The 22,757-nt window shown below is 37.1% G+C and overlaps 1 protein-coding gene across 3 annotated transcripts in view; it reads left to right on the top strand.

Moving 5' to 3' along the window:
* Nucleotides 1-22,174, top strand: part of PCDH15 (protocadherin related 15) — a gene marked incomplete at both ends in the record, with an annotated part of 382,058 nt that extends 359,884 nt beyond the window's left edge. Inside the window, 7 exons of one of the 3 annotated variants that reach the window (XM_080620327.1) lie at nucleotides 711-821; nucleotides 12,131-12,152; nucleotides 13,667-13,705; nucleotides 14,823-14,896; nucleotides 15,745-15,877; nucleotides 16,645-18,108; nucleotides 21,255-22,174. In XM_080620327.1, coding sequence (XP_080476453.1) covers nucleotides 711-821; nucleotides 12,131-12,152; nucleotides 13,667-13,705; nucleotides 14,823-14,896; nucleotides 15,745-15,877; nucleotides 16,645-18,108; nucleotides 21,255-21,809 — 2,398 coding nt within the window. Of the gene's footprint in view, nucleotides 1-710; nucleotides 822-12,130; nucleotides 12,153-13,666; nucleotides 13,706-14,822; nucleotides 14,897-15,744; nucleotides 15,878-16,644; nucleotides 18,229-21,254 lie in introns of those variants that run through there. The other 2 variants (XM_080620329.1, XM_080620328.1) reach the window with 2 other exon arrangements.
* Nucleotides 22,175-22,757: the final 583 nt, after the last annotated feature.

The raw sequence follows: 22,757 nt of genomic DNA, 5'->3' as shown, positions 1-22,757 counted from the left end.
GAGCAGGTATCAATCACCCTCAAAACCAAAACAAGGTAGATCAGTCATGTCACCTCAGTGGAACTCCCCGAGTTACACACATGAGGGAACACAGGCTTTGTTTTCTAGATAGAAAAATAAATTTGTTTCATAGTGAATTTACCTATTAAAAAAAAAAAAAAGAAAAAAAGTACTATTTTCAGGAAAACTGTTAATTGAGACAGAAATTTCCCAGCCAGCTCTAATGAGAAAAGAGTTGTAAGTGATAACTTTAACTTTTCCAGAGACGTTTTTTGTGTTTAAAATGACATTTTCTTGGCTTGAATGAAGCACTTGACCAAAGAGCTTACTCTCTCCATTGTTAGTCTTCAGCAGCCAAAACAGAAAAGCCTCCTAATGAGAAAAGTGTCAAAGCTAGCACATACATTATCTCCTGGAAAATATTATTTTCTGCTGTTTCAGTGATATACTGCTTGGTCAGGAGGTTCTGTCCAGGAGAGCTCTGAGATGTCACCAAGAGATAACAAATAATAGGGAGCTGAAAAAAATCCAGAAACAAGATTATCACATTATTACTTTTCTTTAAAGACAAAACACAGGGATGTTTTGAAAACTGCAGGGAAAAAAAGCTAAAACCAACAAACAAAAACCAAAACATAGAAAACTTTATGCCTCTGCTTATGTTAGTTTTTCTAATGAGTATTTCTCCTTCCCTATGTGGCTTACCAAAGACGGCAGGCTGAATGCGCCAAGACTGCAAGAATCCAGATGGCTTTACCAGCAGGCAAACCAGCAAGCACCACTGCTAATAACCTCTATGAAGAGCTTGGTGACAGCACCATGTAAGTATTCCTTGTGATAAATCAATAAAATTATTAGTGATTGAAGCCATAATTCACTTTCCAGGGCTTTCCTTCATGAAAGGGGGGGTCTCAGACATCCAGGAAATAAATTGGATAAGTCTGTGAGGAGAGATAAAACAGTTTAATCTGCTAATGGGGATTTCTTGTAGTGTGTGGGGGACTCTTAACAGGTTTTAAGTTGGAAAAAACCATGATATAACCAGATGGGTTTTTTTCAAAAGCAGTATCTTAGAGCAGGCTATTGCTACCAGGGTGAGCTAGGACTGGGATCTTCTAGCACCTTTGCAAATCCAGACCAGCACACCACATTTTTCAAAGCTGTTGACAAAACACATCCAATGAAACTACTGCCCCAAAGTATTTGCTATAGTAAGAAATATTCTGATGAGTAGCGTGGATGTTTTTTTGCTATAAATTTGAAACTGTTTGAATATTGACATTAAAGTTAAAGAAACTATCAAAATAGAGAAACCAATGGCAGTTCAGTGAATATATCTTTTACATATTTACATGCTTGTAAAATAATAATATTGCAAAGATGCCTTTCTTTTCATGGTTCTGTAAATTTGAAGTTTATGGACTACAATAACAATTTCACTCTCAGTATGAAGATATTACAATGGAGAATAGCCAGTTAATATTTGGATCATACTGTGAGGTGTTGATAAGCTTGCCTACTTACTCCTATATGTTTATATTTTAAAACAAAGTAATGCTAAAAAGCATAGCATTAATAACATGTTTGGAGGCAGGTAGAGAGTGAGCTGCTGGTGTTGAAGATTGCCCAACTTCTGCTCTATTTTCAATCATTATTTGCTTTGCTCAGAAGATTGAAATTTTCCAGATGCTGTGATTGAGTTTGTAAAATGTTAAGGATGCATTACAGAGTGTACCACTGTTGCTTTAACTCTTGTCCATCTGAGCGCAGTCTCTGCATTGAAATAATTCCAGAGCTTGAGCTTGTTTGCATAAATAGAGGATCTTTGCTTGAAGCAAGAATAGCTTCTCCTTGCTGCTGAACTTCCCATGCCTTTTGCCGTTTTGATGTATTAACTGCTTGGGCAGGAAGTGAGGAAAAAAGTATGTTTGACAGTAGCTTATAGTGACTAGTGAATGTGAGCACTTCTGCTTGTGAACCATATGAGATCACATCTGTGCACTTCCACATACAGTGAGGTGCCCTGCTGGATAAAATTCCTGTTTCTTTTACATTTAAATAAATTTCTACTAAAATAAATGATTCACTTCTACCAATTTTGCTGGCAGTGATAATAAAGCTATGTGTGGGAACTGGATATCCCAGTGGATGAATCTGCATTTTGTAGTGATGAATACCTTATGCTAAACCCAGAACAAGCCTCATTGTGCTGGGTTTTTATCTGCAAAATTAGGGTTCTTTATGTTTTAGTATGGCAACATATAGGTGCAAATTTACAGATTTGCAGTATTGACTTTCAGGGTTAGATTTATGTTCATTTTGACTAAAAATAGTTTTCATTGCACCAATAAAGGTGCCATATTTGGAATATTTTCTCTCAGACATCTTTGCATACAGCTAAGATATAGTCATATTCATCATGCTAAGGAACTGATTAAAACATAAGCTTGTAAAAATCCTCCACAAGACAAATTAATATACTTTGGATTTTAAAGAAAATAGCATACTTCAGTAAAAATAATTACAAATTATCTTTTTTTTCTGTAAAATATTTGTTTTCAAGTCTGTGCTGTAACTTAGAAAATTATTATTTGGGAAATACCTTTTTTTTTTTTTTTTCATGAATTTTAATACAGTATTTCCTGTCTTTAGTTGTCCTAAGACATCTTTCATTTAGAGTGCTGCCTTGTATCTTGTTTTCTTAATTTGGTGTTTATAGCAAATGAAATGGAATTAAGCTCTTTAGTTTTAAATCTGCCTTGTCTCATAATTTTCATTTTTCTCTGTCTTTGGATACATAGGCATCAGTAAGTAAGCTCATTTCATTGTCTTAATACCTGTAGCTGGTAGAAAACGCTAGTTAATTTTTCTTTCAGTAGTTCCCATTAAACCTTGCAATCCAAAACCTATATTTTATTTGTCCATTGATCAAGTACAGGAAAGACATTTACTGTGAAGTCTCAATACTTCTATGCTTCTTTATCCTTTTCTTAGAAGTAGAGATGAAGTATGATTGCTGAACTTGAATGATATTATTTCTAAAGCCAAATAGTTCTACTACCTGAAAAAAAAAAAAAAATAGAAAAAGAAGAGAAACACTGAATGCATTCTCAGAGGTTTGCTTTCAGTTCATAGACTGAAGATCTCACAATTGGATGCAAGCAAAATCTTCCTTGTCTGCTATTTGCAATTCATTGCAAGGCAGATACACTTCTTTTGGTTTATGCAAATGTGCTTCAAACTGGTGAGCTGATGTTTCTCATTGGTTAAAATACCTGTATATAACCAGAATAAGATTGCAGGATAACCTCATCCTTGAAAGGCATCATGTGAAGCAAGGAGGAACCAAGAAGCTTTTGAAATAATCTGTTCCAGTAGCACAAAGGTTGTCTTGCATGAGCCTTCTACTGGAGGGTTTCCTTCAAGTTCAGAATCATTTATTTCTCTCACCTCTAAATAGATTGAGTGTGGTTGACCAACCTCAAAGTATGCTGCTTTAGAATAAAGGATTAATTTGTTAGGGGTGAGTAAATTATTTTTCATACTGCTATTTTCTGCCCAAAGTCAAGCCTTAGGCATACTGTGGTTTTTTGAGAAATTGAGTGGCTGGGGAGAGTTTATTCACTGGGATAACCCTTTGTGGCTTTGCTGGGTGTCATTCACAAATGGGAGAGTGATCCCTGTACTTTGTGCAGTGATTCTTCTCATTGGTCCTCTCAGGTCCCTGTGACCATTAGGGAGTTGTAGTTTCTCTGTGTGGGTAGTTTCCCAGTCAAAACAAGAAACAGAAGGTTAGCAGCAAATGTGTTTCAATACAAAATACAGGCCTTCGGGGGACTTTTACATATTAAATAACTTAAAGGAGATTTACTATCTCTTAATCAACCTCTATCCAGTATCTAGTTTTTAAATTTCTCTTTCAGTTTTGTTAGGGAATTTTTAACCACTAGAGGTTAAATTGCCATTAATTTAGATTTGGTAGTATTTTCTGAGATATGAAAAAAAAAAACCAAACACTAAAAAAGATGGAACAATCTGACCAAGGGATCTAAAATTTTGCCTCCCAACATTCATGTAATCTTGGAAAATGTAGTTTTCCCCTCTTCCTTTGTAATAAAGCCTAAACCTTTTTTATCTAAAGAATATGACTCAAATTTTGGTAGAGACAAGGCTTAGAATTTTTAACTCAGAAGGTTTTGTGAAAATACTGGACAGCTCTAAGTTGCTAAAAATAGTTTTACGTGGTATTTTGATTTGTGTGTATGTAAAGAAGTCAGTGCTACACATGCTATACTTTAGCAACAGTTGCTTAACTGGAGAAAATAGGAAGGTTTTAAGTATGGCATTCAAAATGTGGAATACCAGCAATGGGCAGAGGTAGTAAAGCTATAAATGAATTGTACAAAAGTGGAATTCAATCTTTGTACACCATTTCTGCCATAACATTCCTTTATGCCATCATGTGCTCACTGTAGCCTGTCTTATATTTAATTTTTTAGAGGGATTTTAGAGTAGGTGTTGTTCTTAAGACTGTATTCTTGGTTTGGGCTTGGGAGTTTTTTGTATCCACATGCTAGAAAGCATGTTTAGTTACAAAAAACCTGTACATGGCACCAATGGAAATGCATTTTTACTGAAGCTCATTGCTGACAAGCATAAACTTCTTTTTGAAAGGATAATGGATTTGTTTTTAGCTGTATCTGACATTGCCAATATCCTAAATTTGTCACAGGCTGAGGGGAAATATATTTATTTTTTCAGCTTCAGGTGAATATTATTTAAAGTAGGGCTGTAAAGGCACACTTTTGTAGCAGACAGTTTGGGGATATTGATTTTAAAATACTGTTTATCTTAAAATCAGCCTAGAAGCTTGTGGTATTGAAAGTATTTAAGGAAAGTAGGTTAATGAGGCACTCAGAGGTGCTAGATGAATTCCAGAAAATGGTGAGACCTACTTTTAGTGTAGAAGTTCAATGTAATCCAACTGCAGGAGTTTCTCATTTGGTTTAACATGATACAGAGATTAAATTCATACACAGATTCATACTTCTACCTCTATATGCCTATCATGAATGCAAGCAAATCATGCCCAGCTTGGTAATTCTTTATGAATCAGTATCAGGAGGATGGTCTGAGTCTCACATGCATATCAGCTGACTGGCTTCTGCTCCCATTGCCCGCTTCACAGAGACCCTATAGATCTGCACTTCAGGTATGCCCAGGTGCACCTCCTGGGGCCATGGTTTCACACCATCAGTTTGAATCACAGTTCTAATTTTGTGTATGACCTATGGCCAGTCCTTAAAAGGCAATGCAGGCACACTTAAACACTACCTAATCATACATGTGCTTGATAGAATAGCAGAGTTTTGATGCACAATTATAATAAATATATTTATCATAAAAATCCCTGTGAATATTCTGTTGGCTGTGTGCAGTATGGCACAGTCACACTGCCATCTGAATGATGGAAACATAATTATATGTACATAACAGTATACATACCATCAATCTCTCACAGAGAAATTGTATCACATAACTATGTAACATGGAGATAAGGTACAGTATTGACTGATACTTTGAAATTTGAAGGATTATTTTAACAAGAGGTTAACTTACTTTTGAACTCGCTGAGTAGCTGAAAACTTGTTTTAATTTTTTTTTCATCAAGTCCTCCCTTAAAGAAGGTGTTAAAGTAAATGTCTTGCCCAGTAGTCTAGTAAATGTGATCTTTCTTTTGGATAGTAGTAGTTTGCTAGAAGTAATTTAATGTCTCTGATTCATATCATGATTTCTTTTTTTTCTCTCTCATAAGTATTTATGTCCATGCATGTTTCCTCACATGTGATTATCTTCTTTTCTTTCAAGTCTTTTTCTTCTCTACCATTTCCAACAAAGCAGGGGAAAAAAGTCAGTCTTAGAAGAAGGAGACCGTCAAAGAGTTATAAGCAACTTTGCTTCCCGTGCTATTGAGGCTCACAAGCAATCTAATATCAATGGATCATTGAACAATAATCTGCCCAAATCTTCAAGTAACATCACTTTCTTATCTGATGAGAACCCATTAACTACTCAAAACCCATTATATATGGAAGGTGTCACTCAAAGTCCTGCTGTTGCTGGTTTTCTACGGAAAAGAAAAGATACTCTAGATACTCTTTCTCCTTCAAAACTAGTCTTGAGAGATACCTCTTTGGGAGGCAGTCACCGTGCGTGGACAGTACCAACTCACATTACTAAGAGACATGCGCCTGGTTCTCTGAGTAGACCAGTTATCATGGACCCCATTCAGTGGCAACAGGAGAGACTCAAAGCAGAGAAGGAAGGAACTGAAAATCTGCATAGCAGTGTTGATATTAGCAGTCCACTATTTCAAAAAATAAGTGGCCCCATGTTAACTGTAAAAGAGAAGGCAAGACAGTTTGAGCAGCAGGCTTTGCAGGAAATGAAGCAAGTGAAATCTCCTGATGTGAAATCCATCCGATCACCAACACAAAGCATCTGTTTCCAAGAAGGAGAGAATGTGCTAGAGCAGTCTCCTAAAAGTGTGGTTGCTTCTCCTTGCCTTCACTGTTCTCCTCTGTCCTCTCCAACACCTTGTGCTGAAGTAGTTGAACCAGAGACCTCCAAGGTCCCCTCTGTAATCATCACTCACCATGACTATCCTGAAGAACTTTCTCCTCCACCAACTCGCAAACCAACTCCTCCGTCTTTTAGGATAAAGAAATCAGTTTGCCAAAGTTTTCTAGCTCCTCAGACCAAAGAAGTTATAGAAAGCATTCCAGATCCACCTAAAATTCCCCCACCCCCACCTCCACCGCTGCCACCTCCACTGGCACCACCACCTCCATCCCCTCCTCTGTTGCCACCACATACTCCACCTCCACCCACAGTTTCTCCTTTTTCTTCTTCTTCATCTCCTCTTAGCACCCAGAACCTCTTCCCTGCCAAGCATACAAAATCCCCTGCCAAACAGCCAGCTGTATCACCAGCAGCCACAGTGCCAGAGCCTCCTCCCCGTAGGGAGCTGAAAGGTATTCTTAAAAACATTCAGAATTTAGCAGCAATTGAAAAGTCTGTGGCCAATATGTATAGCCAAATAGACAAAAACCACGTTCTGCCCAAACACGTTTCTAAGCTCAAACCAGTTGCAACACCAGAGCTGCCAACTCCAGAAGCTGTGGCTGACCACAACCAGCAGAATGGCAACTTGAGCTGTGTTGTGGAGGAGCTTGAGAAACGCTTTCCATCTCAGTCGACAACACTGTAATATTTACAGTTGGATGTTTTCTGCATGTAGCTTTTTGAGTGAGATGACTCTAATGCAGCACATGGTATCTGCCTCAGACTATCTAGACATTCAGACTTTTTCCCTTTCTCTGCTGTATATCACTACCTAATCAGTCCTAATCCCAAACTGAAAGATATTGTCTTTCCTGTTCACTCTGAAATTTGTAATGTATAATATTTGTACAAGTTGTTTTCTCAGAGCTACATCTTACTGTTCTATGATGCTGTTTCTTAGCCTGTTTACCAAAAATGCTTGGGAAAAACTGTCCATTTTTATCCAAGGATTGGTCATAGACAGCAGAGGGCCTGATACTGCTTAGTGTTAAGCAGCCTTCACTGTAGGCAATATCAGTAAGCAGAGTGATTTTTCTACAGATGTAATTGGAATCTCTTGCTTTGCGCATAAAATGTACACCTGGGAGGAATCTTACTGTTAAATATTGGATGTCAAAGAGAGCAAGCACCTGTAGTAAGCAGGCTCAGCAATAGTGAGACGGAGTTATTGCAGTAATGCATCTTCATATTTGTGGGAGATGACGCAGCACTCTGTTATGCTGGCATGCTTTCTTTCACCTCACATTTGCACCTCAAGTCAGAAGAAAGGTTTTGTCTTGATTTGTCAGTAAACCTGGCTGTCTTCCCTCCTGTTATCTATGTTTTGCCTTCCATTGCATTTTTTATATTGTAACTGCATATTAAAAGTTTTTATTTTGTAAATTTCTTTAATGTACAAAGCATTTGTTTGGTTTTTATTTTGCATGTGCATGTTTTTCGTGTCTGTTTAACTTTCATGCTAGTTTGCCATGAGCTTCACAGAGGAAACATCTTGCTTAAATTGTAATAAAGTCACTCTGATAAGTGTCTCCAAATGAAGAGTTTTGAAGTACTTGTAAAAATCCATGGAATATGGATTTACTTTACCTTTTGCTCACAGTCATCTAAATCAGATCTTTACATTAAATATTTCAAATATAGTAAATTAGCTCTTTTGAAAAACAAATGAAAGTGGTAAGCAAAAGCAGTTTTGTCATTTAAAGGAATGTTAGTTTTAGTATTTTGCCAAAATTGAAAACATTTGTGTTTAGTATGACAATTTTAAAAGCATATTAGGAAAGGTGGATATTGCATACTGAAGAAAAATTAAAAATCTGATCCAGTATCAAATGTCATAATTCTGAGCAAAAAGGTAATTGATTATTTATCAGAATGTCTAGAGATACTCAGCATTTCTGTGGTGCTTGGCTTTTTCTCTTTTATCTTTTTGTTTGTTTGTTTGTTTGTTTAAATCTGCAGTTAGGACGTGTGGATGCTTCAGCTGGAAACTGCTGAAGGTAGTTTCTCTCTCTTTGTCCCAGAGCCAAACTCCATGAATTCCATCACACAAGTTTCATTGACATTAGAATTTTTTTTTTACTTAAAACTCTTGTTGGGCTAAACTGTAGTTCCAAGACATGTATATGTATGAGGGAAATGATGATTGATCATAACTTTTTTTTTGTAGCAGAATCTGTATAATTTATGAGTGCACATATGTAGAATACCTTTTAATGGTGCTAAATTCTCCAAGAGTGGCACAAGTCCAGCATAACGTCAAAGTTCAGCAGTTATTAGGTAGAGAAACTTTTAAAAGCCAGAATCGGAAGATGGCTTACATGTTTACTTCCTTCTGTGTGTCTGCTGTGGTCCTGCCATGCAGACAATGGGACAGTGGAAAGTGTGGAGAGATGAGCGTGAGATGTTACTGTGCTATGTTACATGTTCATAATGGATCAACCCTTAAGGAGATCTTGTAGACCCATACCAGATGCTTTTGTGCAGTTCATTGGATCACTACTGAAATGTAAGACAATTATGAACTGATTTTGCAGTGTGCAGTGTCATGCAGCAAACCTGCAGGTGTTTAGTAATTCACAGCATTAACGCCAATGAAGTTATTCAGCTGCAACTATTTCTGGCATTCCTTAAGCCAAAAGAATTAATGTCACACACGAGCTCCTTTTTAAATATTTAGTTCCATCAGTCTCAGAAGAGTCTGGAGGGGTCATGGTGATGAGCTCTGTACTAATGAGGAACACCTACTTCCTCTTTCTCAAAACCTTTACTAAGTCAGAAAATTTACAAAACCTAGTTTCATTTTTTCTGGAATTAATACAACCTTTGTTCTACTGCTGATTTTTGAATAGCCTTTGCTAAAAGAATTATTCTATTAAACCAAGAAAGAACCTGTACCAAGAGCATGTATTTTTAACCTAACACAGAGAAGTTCTGTCCCCTTGAGATGTCTGGATGCTACTGCAGTTCTGCAGCACTACAAAGTATTATAACCAGTATAGTAGTTGATGAGAAGTTGAGCGTATATAAGTGCATTGACCCATCTTCAGATTGTCTGATTTGATTAATTAGGGTCAGATGTGACACTGGATGTATCTCTCATCCTTTCATCATGGGTTTGAATGGGCTTAGTTCTGAGCAGGAGCAGAAATTGCATCAGTGGAGAGTGCCTCTTTGCAAACCTGTTTGCAAAGCTGAAATCAGGCAATAGCATATCATTACTCATCTCGCTTCCAGGATCTTTCTTCTCAGTTTCAGCTATGCACTGCAGGAAGCCTCCATTTTAAGAGTCAGGACAAATTTGTAAGCAGTTGTGTCCTCTGAGTACTATCTGTAGTATTTGGGGTTACAATGCTTTTCCCATTAATATGAAAACAGACAGAAAGTATGAAATAGGAAATGCCTGCTGGGATTGTCAGTAATATGGAAAATTGTTGCTTTAAGCAAATCACAGTCCCTTTAACCTATGTTAGCAATACAGACCTGTGAAAGGTTGTTGGCAGATTTTGTACACTAATTTCATTCTTATTTTAATTTTTCATGTTAAGTACCACCAGTGTATACTAGCTGTCATATTATCCTACATTATCATAGGCACTATGTCCTTGCTTCCCATTTTGCACTGAAGATTTCTCTGACTGACTGCAGTGAAGTCTGGCTGATAAACTTTATCCAGAAGCAAGTCTTCCCTTGGTAGAGTGTTTTAATTACTTCCTGGAAACAAATTATGTTGGTTTGACCTTTGCCATTTTGTCAGAATAGATCCTTGTGCTGTATTGAGTGAATGGGTATTTTTTTTGTCTTTTGGTTTGTTTTTTTTCCTCTAATCATGGCCATACAAAACTGTAAGAGAAGTATAAGCATCTCTCCAAACACAGCGTGGTGCTATTTTTAAGAAAGTTGAATTCCAAATTTAATTAGAATTACTTATGTTTTTAATCTGCTATATGGTGACTACTTGAGAGCCATCAAGAATAATAGGCTTACTTATCTTCTGTGCAACATAAGACCTTCTTTATCTGAAGATTGTGTAGGCAATATGGAAACTAAACAATGTTCCTCAAGTGGGCTTTGAAAAGTTACAGATGATTTACAGAGAATGCTGGGGATGGACTATTCATCAGCGACTGTAGTTACAGGACAAGGGGTAACAGGTTAAAACTTAAACAGGGGAAGTTTAGACTGGATATAAGAAAGAAATTCTTTACTGTTAGGGTGGTGAGGCACTGGAATGGGTTGCCCAGGGAAGTTGTGAATGCTCCATCCCTGGCAGTGTTCAAGGCCAGGTTGGATGAGGCCTTGGGTGGCATGGTTTAGTGTGAGGTGTCCCTGCCCCTGGCAGGGGGGTTGGAACTAGATGATCTTAAGGTCCTTTCCAACCCTATTCTATGTTTCTATTCTATGATTCTATGATTTTTCAATGATAAATCTTCATTTCAGTTGTTCATTAGTTTATATTATATGGGCAACAGCATTAATTTAATGCTCATAATCAGTTCCATGTGCTGACTATTAATACTAAACTTCACAGATGGTGATATTAAAGAATAAAAGGACTTCTACTCTGTTCTTTATTATTTACTCCAGTGTAATTAAAGACTTTCTGTTGACTGCTGTATGTGTACTAGGTTAAGCTCAACATAATTTTGAGCATTTACCCTTTCTTTCTTTAGAAAGAAAAAAAAAAAAAAGCCAAGCTTATCCTTAATAATAATGCCAAAATTTTTGTTCCCTAGTTTTGTCTAAGCAATTTTAATCTTTTGTCACAAAATGTGAAAATAGAGAACTTCTTGGACACAAGTGTATTTGCCATGCATATGAATGGCTTCAAGAAAAGGAATTAAAACAACAGAAAACTTCCAGTAAGATCAAAAGCATAAAGCCTTTGGCAAAATAATCATAGGTAGCAAAAATAATTTAACTCCCCCCTGCTGAGCGAATGTTAGGAAATGTGTAATATTTCTACATTACATTCTACAAGAAATTAGTAACAGACGCTCCAGGCCAATTTCTGGTAAGTACTGAGTAAATACAGAAAGTCCAGAAGTAGAAGAGAAGCTGTTTTACTGCTTAAGCAGATGCGTGAAATAAGAGAGTCTTTCTGTAGATGGTCTCTGTAGGTCTCTGGGACAACAGAGAGATTGACTGGGCAGGATGTCTGTCACAGGAACACGAAGAAAGGCAAACAGCATTCACCCCTTTCCCTTTGCTGAGTTCCACAGGGTGCACTGGCTCTCTGGCTTTTGGGGATTTCTTTTCATTCATTTGTAATCTAAAGCAAGAAAAGATCCTAGAGGTTCACTAGCCTTTTTCATGCAATGACTCATGTCCAGAGCAAATCTAAATAAAAACATTTTTTGTATTTGTAGATATATATTTCTTTTCTTGCTAGTAATATTTGTAATTACATTATCTTTTCACCTCTCTCCAGAAAGAATGGCAATATGCGTCTTTATGTAGTCTCACAGAAGTATACTAATATTTTTTCTTTTTTTTTTTTGACTTCTAGGCGAGGATATGCACAGCAAGAGGTAAGGCTGTTCCCCAGTTACATTTAAAATATTAGTTGCATCAGCATACTTTTCCCATACAACCTATGTTGTGAAACTCATTGCTACTGGGTGTTTTAGAGAGAGAAATATGAAGTGGTTCACTATTGTGGCACAAATGTAACTTCCAGGCTAGGAGATGGCTATTGCTGCTTGACAAATTGCCAAAAGCAGTTTGCCAAGGAATTCCGTCCATGCTTTCTCTGTTTTCTTATGACACGCCACTGCCCACTGTTACAGGCCAGATAATGGACTACATAGACCTTCTCAGCAACTTGTGTAGTCTGTTGTTCTCGCAACATCTTTTTCTCCAGCAATAAATGGCACAGAGAGTTTCTTTCAGAAATCTGAGCAAACTCACTTAATAATTGGAAAGTTCTCCAAAATACATTTCAGACATAAGGGCTGACATTTAGTGCTGAGAGCTAGGTCAATTTTACTAACCATAAGAAGTGTATCTGGAGCTCCTTATTCAGTAGTGTCTTGAAATTGCAAGACCTCTGTTGTTCTGCTGTGATTTTTCCTCCCTTTGCAGAGTTGATTTGTGTATCTCAGTTTAGATACAGAACATCCCTATCTCTCAGGGCTTGCTTTTGGCCAAGAAACTTAATACAGTGCCATCAAGTTTTGGGGGGAGTATGGGGACAATACCAAAACTTGGTTTTCCTGATTGATTTTCCTGAGTAAATCTGATTCTAATTTACGAAACAGCAAGTGCTGTGCATTGGTCTGCAATTTGCAGAAAACTGGAGCTGGAGAGTAACATCATGACTACCAAATATAACTTGTGTTTAGCTGTGACACACCTGAGAACAGCCATATCATCCTCTATGCAGCCTGCTGGGGTGTTTTCCCTCATGTGAACATGCTTTTTGCATTGTGTGCTGCATACAGAAAGAAATCACACATAAGCTGTAGAGAAAACAAGTGAGATAATCCTTCACTGTCCTACTGGTATTGAGAATTAAAGTGTATTTGTGGTTGCAAAGTACTCAGTTAAAAGCCACAGAAGTATCTGAGAATAGATAGAGATTTAAAGTGATGGAATTGCAGTAGAAGCTTGGGTAAGAAGTCAAATCACTTCAGGTTTTTTATAGCTGAATCACTGACATTACTGCAGATTCCCATAGATTTGCTTTCTACCTGTTGTGGATAATTTTTGTCTGCCATTGTCTCTTTGCTGTCTCCAACATACACCACATGATAGTTCTCTTTGGCTGTGATAGAGGTTAAGTTGAATAATTTAAGTAATCACCACAGAAACTGGGAATTTGATCTTTCTATTAGGCAAAAGTAATAGTGGACTGTAAAGTTATTTTATTACATCAGGTGCTTAGCAGTGTTCTACTTCTCACTTAGTATGGAAGTACCCAGGTGACTACTGTACAATAAACACCTGTGGTTTTAGGATTTCTTTCCAATCTTTACTCAAACACAAATTACCTGCATCCTAATTACTGCTGCCTAATTACCCCTTTCTAATTTTTTTTCTATAGCAACAGCAGTTGCTGAGACCTTCTCTTCTCAGACCAGAGGTACCTCTATTTTTTATTTTTTAATTATTCTATAACTTTTTAAATGGCTTTTACATAATTTCCTAATAAAAACTTAAGTAATATTTTTCCCTGACTCTTAGATAAAAAGGGAAGTCCAAACATTGTTATCACATTTATATAAATACCTCAAATTTACTGCATCTTTGTATTTTCCCTTTGAGCATCTTTCAGCTGCTCCCATAGACTTGGATCACACAGACTAAAAGCTTTCCTAGTTTCATGTCCAGATTCACAAACAAAGTAATTTCCTCACTGTCCAACCGCAATCTATTTTTTGTCAGTCAACTGATAATTGATTATTGTACCTAGAGTTGAACTAAGCAGTTGGCCTGTCAGGATAATGGAAGCCTTAGGACACTGCTCTGAAGTGCAAAGGCAGATCTGAATTATAAACCAAGTACTTTCTATTTCAGATCTTTTAGACCCAGTATTGTTTCCAGAATAAGCAATAGAGGAAATGTAGCTTTTGTGACACATTGCTATTGATGGTATTTTTGTGGTACAGAATAGTGATAATTTCTGCAGTCATTATAAGTAATTACAATGAGATGCTCTGACACAACTTTTCGTTGGACTGAAGGAAAACCTATAGGAAGCTGTGAGATAGAGACAACATGCATGCCACTTTTGTAGGATATGAGAAAGTACTTAGCTTAGGCCACTGCTAACTTGTTGATGTTTGAGAAAACATTTTAAAAGAGTCCTGGCAAGCAATGTAGGTAAAATAGCCCTAATCTTTCAATGCAGTTTTTTCCTTTGAGAGAGGTGCAAGAAGTGACAGGGCATTTGCAGAGTCCATTCCAGTTACTGAATGAGGGTTTTGTACAGGATAAGTAAGACAGTGTCCCAGAACCATGACAGCATCTGCATTTAGCTGATTTCAGACAGTTACTTCCAGAGAATACACAAGAGAAGGGGTCATTTAAAGCTCCTGTAGGCTTCTCGTTATGGCTTTTGACAGTTTTAAGTGTTCCTCAGATTATTAAAATTTTTTATTTTACTTGTTTGCACTTTAATACGCTTTTCTACGCTCCTTTTTCATCAGTCATTGCTGTATGTAACTGTTTGCATTCACTCAGTGTTTCTGTTTTGACAGGAGTTAAGTATGGAATCTGGAATTGATCCAGGACAGGAATACTATGGGCAAGATTACTACAGCTATGAGCATGGGTATATTTTAATTTTTCCTCTATGTTTCTGAAAATGCAGTTTTCCAGGTTGGTGAAACTTCTTTTTACGGCATGTAATCTGGAGATTTCCCTTCGCCTCAGGATTACTTTAATCTTTGTGTCCACAAAGTCATGTACGGACAACAAAACTATTTTTAAAAGTTAAGGGGGTGTTGTATAAATCCTTGCTTCTTTAGGAATCTATTATGCTTGGAGAATGCATACCCCATCTATCATGCTGGTTTCATATTCACTTTTTTGTTTACATATTTCTGCCACCTTGGAAATAAATTTCCATCCTCTCCTCCCCTTTTGTGGCTCACCAGCCTGAGTACAGCAACTGTTTCTCTCTGCTCACAATTCTCAGCCACTGTCTGGCCTTTTACATTTATCTAGAAAAATTTCATCCTGCCTTGTTCTGATAATGCCCATCTGACTGAAAGCATTTTAAGGATTATTGCTGTTCTTACAAGCTCGCAGGGATTCTCCAGAATTGATCCCAGGGAACCTGATCTTTCATTCCCTTATTATAAAAAGGATCCTCCAAAAATCAGGTGTAGTGATCTGTAAAGAAGGTCACTGTAGTTGGGGGATTCTTGACTGATCCCAGAGACACCCTAAGGTCACCTTCTAGTTTTCATGGGCTTGCAGCCAATTGCAATAAGAAGAGGTTTTGGATTGTGTTACCACTAAGGAAAAAAGAATAATAATCTGTTTAAAGTTAGAGAGAAAAGAAAGCAAATAAATTCTTGTCCTTTGGGGATGTGAACATGTGCATTTGTTGCTGTGTGAGGAGACACATGTGAACACATTGGTGCACATATGAAAAGAAAATGGTGGTTTTGCCAGGTATGAACTGCCTCAGTATGGGAGCCGACGACGACTGCTGTCTCCTTCGGGGATGTACGACGAATATGGGGAAGTCATGGTGGAAAGTGACGGTGGCTACTACTATAGTCCACATGGATCAACAGCAGAAGAGGTAAGTATCTCTGGTGTGTTAATTCTGCCTCTGCAACAAGATGGACCATTAAACTTTGTCAAATGTAGTTTGTAATTTATTAGAAAATTGGATTCTGTATATACCTAATAAGCAGCTCTTCCAATATTAATCATTGCTTGCCTTTCTAATGACTGGTAAAGTTTGTGTCAGCACCTCTTTCTCTTTTTCTAGAAATAAAAAGGAATTGCAAAGTTTTTTAATAGCCACTTCTATTTTTCCCTCAATGTAGATTTCGATTACAAAGAAAAATCCACATAGCTTTAGGTAATATCATTTTATATTGTTAACCAAATGGGGTATTACTAATATTCAGCCTATATTGGTGATTTTCCACTGAGAAAAGCAGTCACCTGAACTCATTTATCATAAGGTTCACAATTGAATGCAAAGAAATTTTAAAATATCAGTGGCAGCCAGGAAAAACATGACATAAATGTTCCCTTTTTTAAAATCTGATTTTCAGAAATATTAGACTCTAAATCCATGGGTTTTAATTAAATGAGAAGAGATAAATTTCTGAGCCAGTACTTTTCCCTGTTGTAGAATAAGGTAGTTATGTAATTGCAGCCTGTTCTAGAAGTATAACTTCCTCCATAACTTTGGTAAAAAGCTATTCTAAAACAGGTAAGTTAGTTTTTATGCTGGGAAAAACACTGCATTTGTTCCTACTGATTTATTTTAGGGTAAAAGTTTTCACAATGACTATCTTTCAAATTGTAATCAAGTTCCATTTTCATAATTTGCAGGGGATGAGTCAAGGCAGAGGTCCTTCAAGCAGAGGTATAAGCCAAAGAGCAGGGGCTCAAATAGAAGGCAGACCTTTAGGTGGTGGGATGGATCTCAGACATGGAAGAGTATATAGGACCAGCCAGGGAAAAAGGAAACTAAAAGCAGTGATGCATTTAAGTCGTGTAGCAGTCAGTGCTCACAAAACGATAGGAAAAACCGAGTCTGCTCATTCTCCGTGGAAGAAAGCAAAGATATTCCCAATGATTCTGCATAAAGTGAAGGGTGGTAGGAAAGATTCCAGTTACGCCAAGTTGATGTCAGCTCGCCAAATGGATAGTGAGAAAAGTATGATTATCAGGGGAAGTTACTTTCAGAAATCGACAGATGACAGGCCTTCGATGAGAAAACTTAATCATGTGTTAAAACGCATTAGTGTCTCTAGAAAATTTCAAGAGCCTATTAGAAAAGATTTAGTGCATGCAAGAGGAAAAGGAAAGGAAGAATATGAAAGAGATGAAGCAAAATCAGGAGTTTCAATAAATATCACAGCAGAGAGTGAACATGAGGATAGTGATTATGAGAAGAAGAAAAAGAAGAGAAGAAAATACACTTCAGATGAATCATCAGTGAAAAGTAGCAGCTCTGGCTCAGAATCAGAAGATAAAGACTACTTGAAAATTACTCTGGACCAAGATGAAGCCACTGAAAGTACTGTGGATTCAGATGAAGAAACTGGGCATGATTTTGGGGATTCTGATGATGACTCTGCATCTAGCTCTAGCAGTGAATCAGAGGAGGACTCATCTGAAGAGGATGATGATGAGGAAGACTCTGACAGTGATGAAGATGATAGCCTGTCAAAGAGCTCATCTACACGAAGTTCATACAGCAAATCAGGGAGTAGCAGGTCCAGCAGTAGAAGAAGCACTGAAAGGTCCAGTATAAAAAGTAGAGAAGGTAGCTCTTGTGGCAGAGCGAGGCAATCCAGCCATAAATCAAGTATTAGCTCTAATGTATCAGGTAGTGAAAAGGAGACGAGCTACAGGAAAGCTTCAGGATCCAGCTATAAGAGCAAAACCTCTTCTGCCAGCCTTGAAATAGAAGAAACAATAGAAGAAGTGTCAGAAGAAGATGAACAAGTGGATGTTGAGCAAGTTAGTGCAATCCCTGATGAGATAGCAGGTAACTCAAATAAGATAGTTTCTGAAACATCCGCCAATGCAAAAATATATGCTACTGAAGAAGACAAGAAAGGAAAATCAGCTGTTAATGGTAAGGATAGTGAAGGTGAAAGCACAGAAGAGGCTGATACAGATGCTAGTGACAGGGAGGAAGCCATCAGTAAGAACGAATCTTCTTGTCTAGAAAGTGAAATCACTGTTACTTCCAAAGGAACTAAAGCAACAAAAAGCATAACTAGTGCCACTTCTGGTAAAACCACTACTTCCCCTGAGTCTGAGAATCAAAGTTCTGACACCAACACAAAAAGAAAGAAAATAAAAAAAGAGATGTCCCAGGAAAACAGTCAGTCCCAGTCAGATGAGACCCTGGATACTGCTGTTACAGAGTCAGAGACTGCTGGTGATTCTACATCCTTTTAAAAAGGAGCGACAGTAGGTGAACATTTTGCAGTGAAGAATGATCTTGTTTGCTGTGCCTTCTGTGTGGTCTTTCCTAAGAAATACACACTTGACTAAAGATAGCCAAAAAGAAAATGTTAAAGCTTATTGCTTCAGCATTTGAATCCTGTCTTAAGGATAAACAGTATAAAACCAAATTAATATAATTCCTCTGAGACAGTACTCAGGTACACTTAATGGTAGATCTAGAAAAATTAATTTTCATTAAGCAGTGGTGTGAAGGAGTACTTCTTTTTCTCTGCTAGTTTCAGTAATGTGGTTAAAGAGGCATTGTGTTGTTTGTTAGATTTAATCCTTTTTGAATTATGCACATTCTGAAGTAGCATTGCATTTTGCTTTAGCTGTAATGGATAGCTTGGTGAACCTGATGGCACAACCCTATTAAGGAGCCTGTGTTCATGCAGGTTGTGTCTGTCACAAAATGGAATGCTGCAGTAAGGAAAAAGGGCAAAACCTGGAATTCAGTGAAGAACAGGAATGAGGATGAAAAGACTTAGAAGTCATACATGGTTTCACTTTATGTGAAGCCATACGACATTCCCATCATACAACATTTGCTAATCTTCAAATGAGTTCTCTGCTGTAAACATTAGCCCTGTTTTTAGGGAAGACAACTGAAATTGCAGCAAAGCAATGCTTCTGAAACTGCAGAGTGTTACTAGCAAAGCTGGGATTAAACTGTTTCTGGGTCATGGAATTCAGGTTTCAGGTAACAGTGGTGTACAAGACAGGAATGCAGAGGTAGGTGAGCAAAGTGAGCTCGGTCAGAAAAGAAAATGGATTACGTTGCCAGCATCTGTCCTTCCCACCTAACAGTACAGTGATTTTATTATTTTTTTAAACATCTGTTTAAAAGTTTGACATGCCTAACAGCTAAGTGTTGCTGAAGGTGACCATCATCTATGTTCTGTATTTTGGTATTTGCCTTTTAGAATTCAGTATCCTGCAATATCTGATGTCATTCAATAGAGAAATTTTGTAGTGCTTCCATTAGCACAATTCAGCTCAAAATGAGCATGATTGCATGGGAAGGACCTGTGTTATTGACAGCACAAATGGCATTTTCATGTAATAAGCAAACTTTGAAGGATATATCTCCTCACAGAGCTCTTATCAGTGCTGTCAGCACACAGTTTGTAAGCTTTGTATATGAACAAGCTATCTGTGCTTTATTACCCACAGCTACCAAGTTGTTTCACAACCACTAGATTTATCCAAATAAGCCATAAGAAGCCTAAATAAAATTAAAGCTTTGAGCCAGTATTGGATTAGTCTTGTGAGTACTTTAAAGCTATTACAAATTCTGATATATGCACCAAAGGTCTGCCATGAAGTCTCTGTTAGATGGGGGAGAGAAAAATATTTAAATTTTTAAGGTACTTGAGCCTGCTGTGGAGTTACCTTGGCAGGACAACTGGTGTTCAGCTGCAAAGCATGATAGTAATTTTAAAACTACTGTCTTTAATTCCAGTTAAAATGTGAACTAGATTTATGATCGCTTATCTACCTTTTTTATTCCCACATAGCACGGAGTTGTCGCTGCACAGAGTGTTTTAGCATAAATCCCATTTAAACTACTCAGTCTTTTCATCCACCTGAATATATCTGTGTGAAGAAAATTGTATGTCTTTATCAGGAGCAAAAGAGTAGGCATCTAAGTAATTTGTGTGAAGTATAATTTCTCAGAAGCTTAAGAGTAATCACCACTGTTTGTACCTTGCATGATTTTCTTTCTCTAAAACCTGGCTTTTACTGTGTGCATGTGTATGGATTGCAGTGGAGTTAACTGTGATGATATCTGCTGCCTTAGTGAAATAACAGTGTTTTCATTATTAATTCAAGAATTATAGTAGCTTGTTTCAGTTTACTGAAAGGAGGCATTTATTTTAAAAAGATCAATCATAAATTAAAATAAGTAGTGTGCTTTGTGTAATCATTATTAGTATAAAGTCCCAGCAACATGGAAATCGCTTACGTTAAGTCTTTTAAAAAATATAAAAATTACATAAAATCTGAAGTCTCTTTTCCCCACCATCTCCCATTTAACAACAAAGTTTCCACTAGATTGGAACTGGAACAAAGCCTTATATCAAGTTTTTCTTTTTTAACCAGCCAATTTTACGAACGTCATGCCTGAGAATTTCACTTGTGTAGGTCCCAAGATCTTTCTCTGCTTGGTGTGTTATGCATATAAACCAGACCTGCTCAATGCCAGTTCTGCACTGAATTTACAATGTAGTAATGCTCTGGAAGAAAACTTCTAAGGCCATCCTAGCATTGACCCGTCAGTACAGAAGTTTCTTAGAAGTATCATTTACACAATGGCTTCATCATCAATGCCTTCTAGTTCCTGTTAGAAGAGGTTATTAATCTAGTTGTTTTTCTTTGTAAGACAAACTGAGACATTGCTTTGTCAAAATATGACTGGCTTACCATCTTGTATTACTATCGTGATACCCAGAAGCTTTCTTTCAGAAAGTAATATCTCCATTCTCAGGATTCTCCAGTGAAGGTGCACTTCTACTTAATGGGAGCACAGCTGAATGCATCTGTAGAAAACAAAAAAACAACAGCAACTACAATAACCAAACCCACCCACCCCCCCAAAAAAAACCCCACAAAAACCAAACAACCCAAATTTGTAACTACTTTCCAAATTGGAACAAAACCATCAGTTTTTATACACTCTGTCTTGCATTATGCTGTTCATAAACTAACATGGATTTATCAGTGTTATAACTTTTTAGTACAAAGCATTGTTTGTGTGTTCAAGCATTAGGTATATATGATAGACGCACACAGTGGTAATCAAAACAATTAAGAAAGATCTGTGTGCAAGCTAAAGGGAATGGTACAAAAGAACAAGTTAATAAAAATTCATATGAGTCTCTAGATGAAAGACAAGATAAAAAACAAATAGAAAAAGGGCAGGAAAATGTAAGAAATAGTGCTAAGGTTTAATAACATTTCTGTTTGTTGTCAAACAGTGGGCCAGAAAGAAAAAGATTAAGTTGATCGTCGACCCAGAGTATGAGACCAGCTCCACTGGGGAAGACAGCGCTCCTGATTCCAGCCAGAGGAATCGTCTTAATAACCCGAATATTCAAAACAACATCAATGGTAACATCTACATTGCACAGAATGGCTCTGTTGTCAGAACCCGACGTGTTTGCCTTGGTAATAATTTAAAAGTCACATCTCCAGTGAGGCTGGGGAAACAATTCAAGAAACTGGACAAGCTTGCAGTGACACATGAGGAGAATGTCCCACTGAACACATTGTCAAAAGGACCATCTTCTAGTGATAAAATGAATACAAGACCTTGCAGTGTCTCATTTGCTTCCTCTACTATAGGGGCTGAAAATATAGTAACAAAGCCAGGGGGCTCCAAAATGAAAAGCACAGAAGAGCAAGAATCAGTTGTTGATAATGAGGATGTCAAAGAGCCCTTGGAGTCGCACAGTGAACACACACAGTCGGATGAAGAGGAGCTCTGGATGGGCCCTTGGAACAACCTTCACATACCAATGACAAAACTGTGATTTTATTTTTTTTTTTTTTATTTTTACTTAAGTTTATAATAAACTGCGCTTTTTATTGTCACTGAGGAAAATGTATGAAATTTGTATTGTGCACATACATTGTAGACTACAAATGACACGCTTTAAAGTTTAAAAACAAAATTTGCACTCACATTTGTACCAATTAATTGTCCTCCCAGCAATTATTTTGACAGGCTCCCATTTCACTAAACAATACTTCATTTAAATTAATTGGGTTTTTTGGATCTTGATTTATTGTTTAATAAACAGTAAACTACTAATAAATGCACAGCAACATTTGGTTAACTTTTCAGACAGTTGTATACACGCCTAGCTTGTTTTTCTGTATGGTACTTGTGGCTCTACTGTTTAGATTTGGAAATTGTCTTATTTATGTTCAAGATTTATATCCAGAGCTCTTGCTTCTGAACTCAGAGTAATAAATTAAAAATAAATCCATGAAAGTCAATGGAGCATATCCTCGGCTGGCTTAAATTTGAGTAACATTACCAAAGTCAATAGTGATATACCAGTTTATGCAAACAGAGGATCTCGCTCAACACCCAGCTATCAAACTCGTGTAAGAGTGGAATCAGAGTTTACAAAAGTATAGCACTGTTACATAGAAAAGTGGAATAGAAGATTAAATAAGCTAAAAGTTGTGAAGAGGAAGGAAATGTGTAGCAATTAATCTTGTTCAGAGTTACCTGGCTGTGGTTTGTTCATTTTCGTTTGTAAATTGCCTCATTCCAATTTTCTTCTCTAGTTAGTTTTTCATCTTTTCATCTCTTCCCACATCAGTTCTGTTTTCTTCTTTGTATGGTCTTTAGCTCCAGTTTTTATGCTCATCAGTAATTGTCATCCTATGGCTATATTGCTCTGAAATAAACCAGGATGATACATGAGTCTGTGTGATAGAAACAGGCATTAAAGAGTAATTAATAGGAA

The sequence above is a fragment of the Psittacula echo genome (assembly GCF_963264785.1).
Source record: "Psittacula echo genome assembly, chromosome: 6".
Taxonomy (NCBI): Eukaryota; Metazoa; Chordata; class Aves; order Psittaciformes; family Psittacidae; genus Psittacula; species Psittacula echo.
Note: the sequence above shows the minus strand (reverse complement) of the source record. Positions and strands in the feature narration are given on the sequence as shown.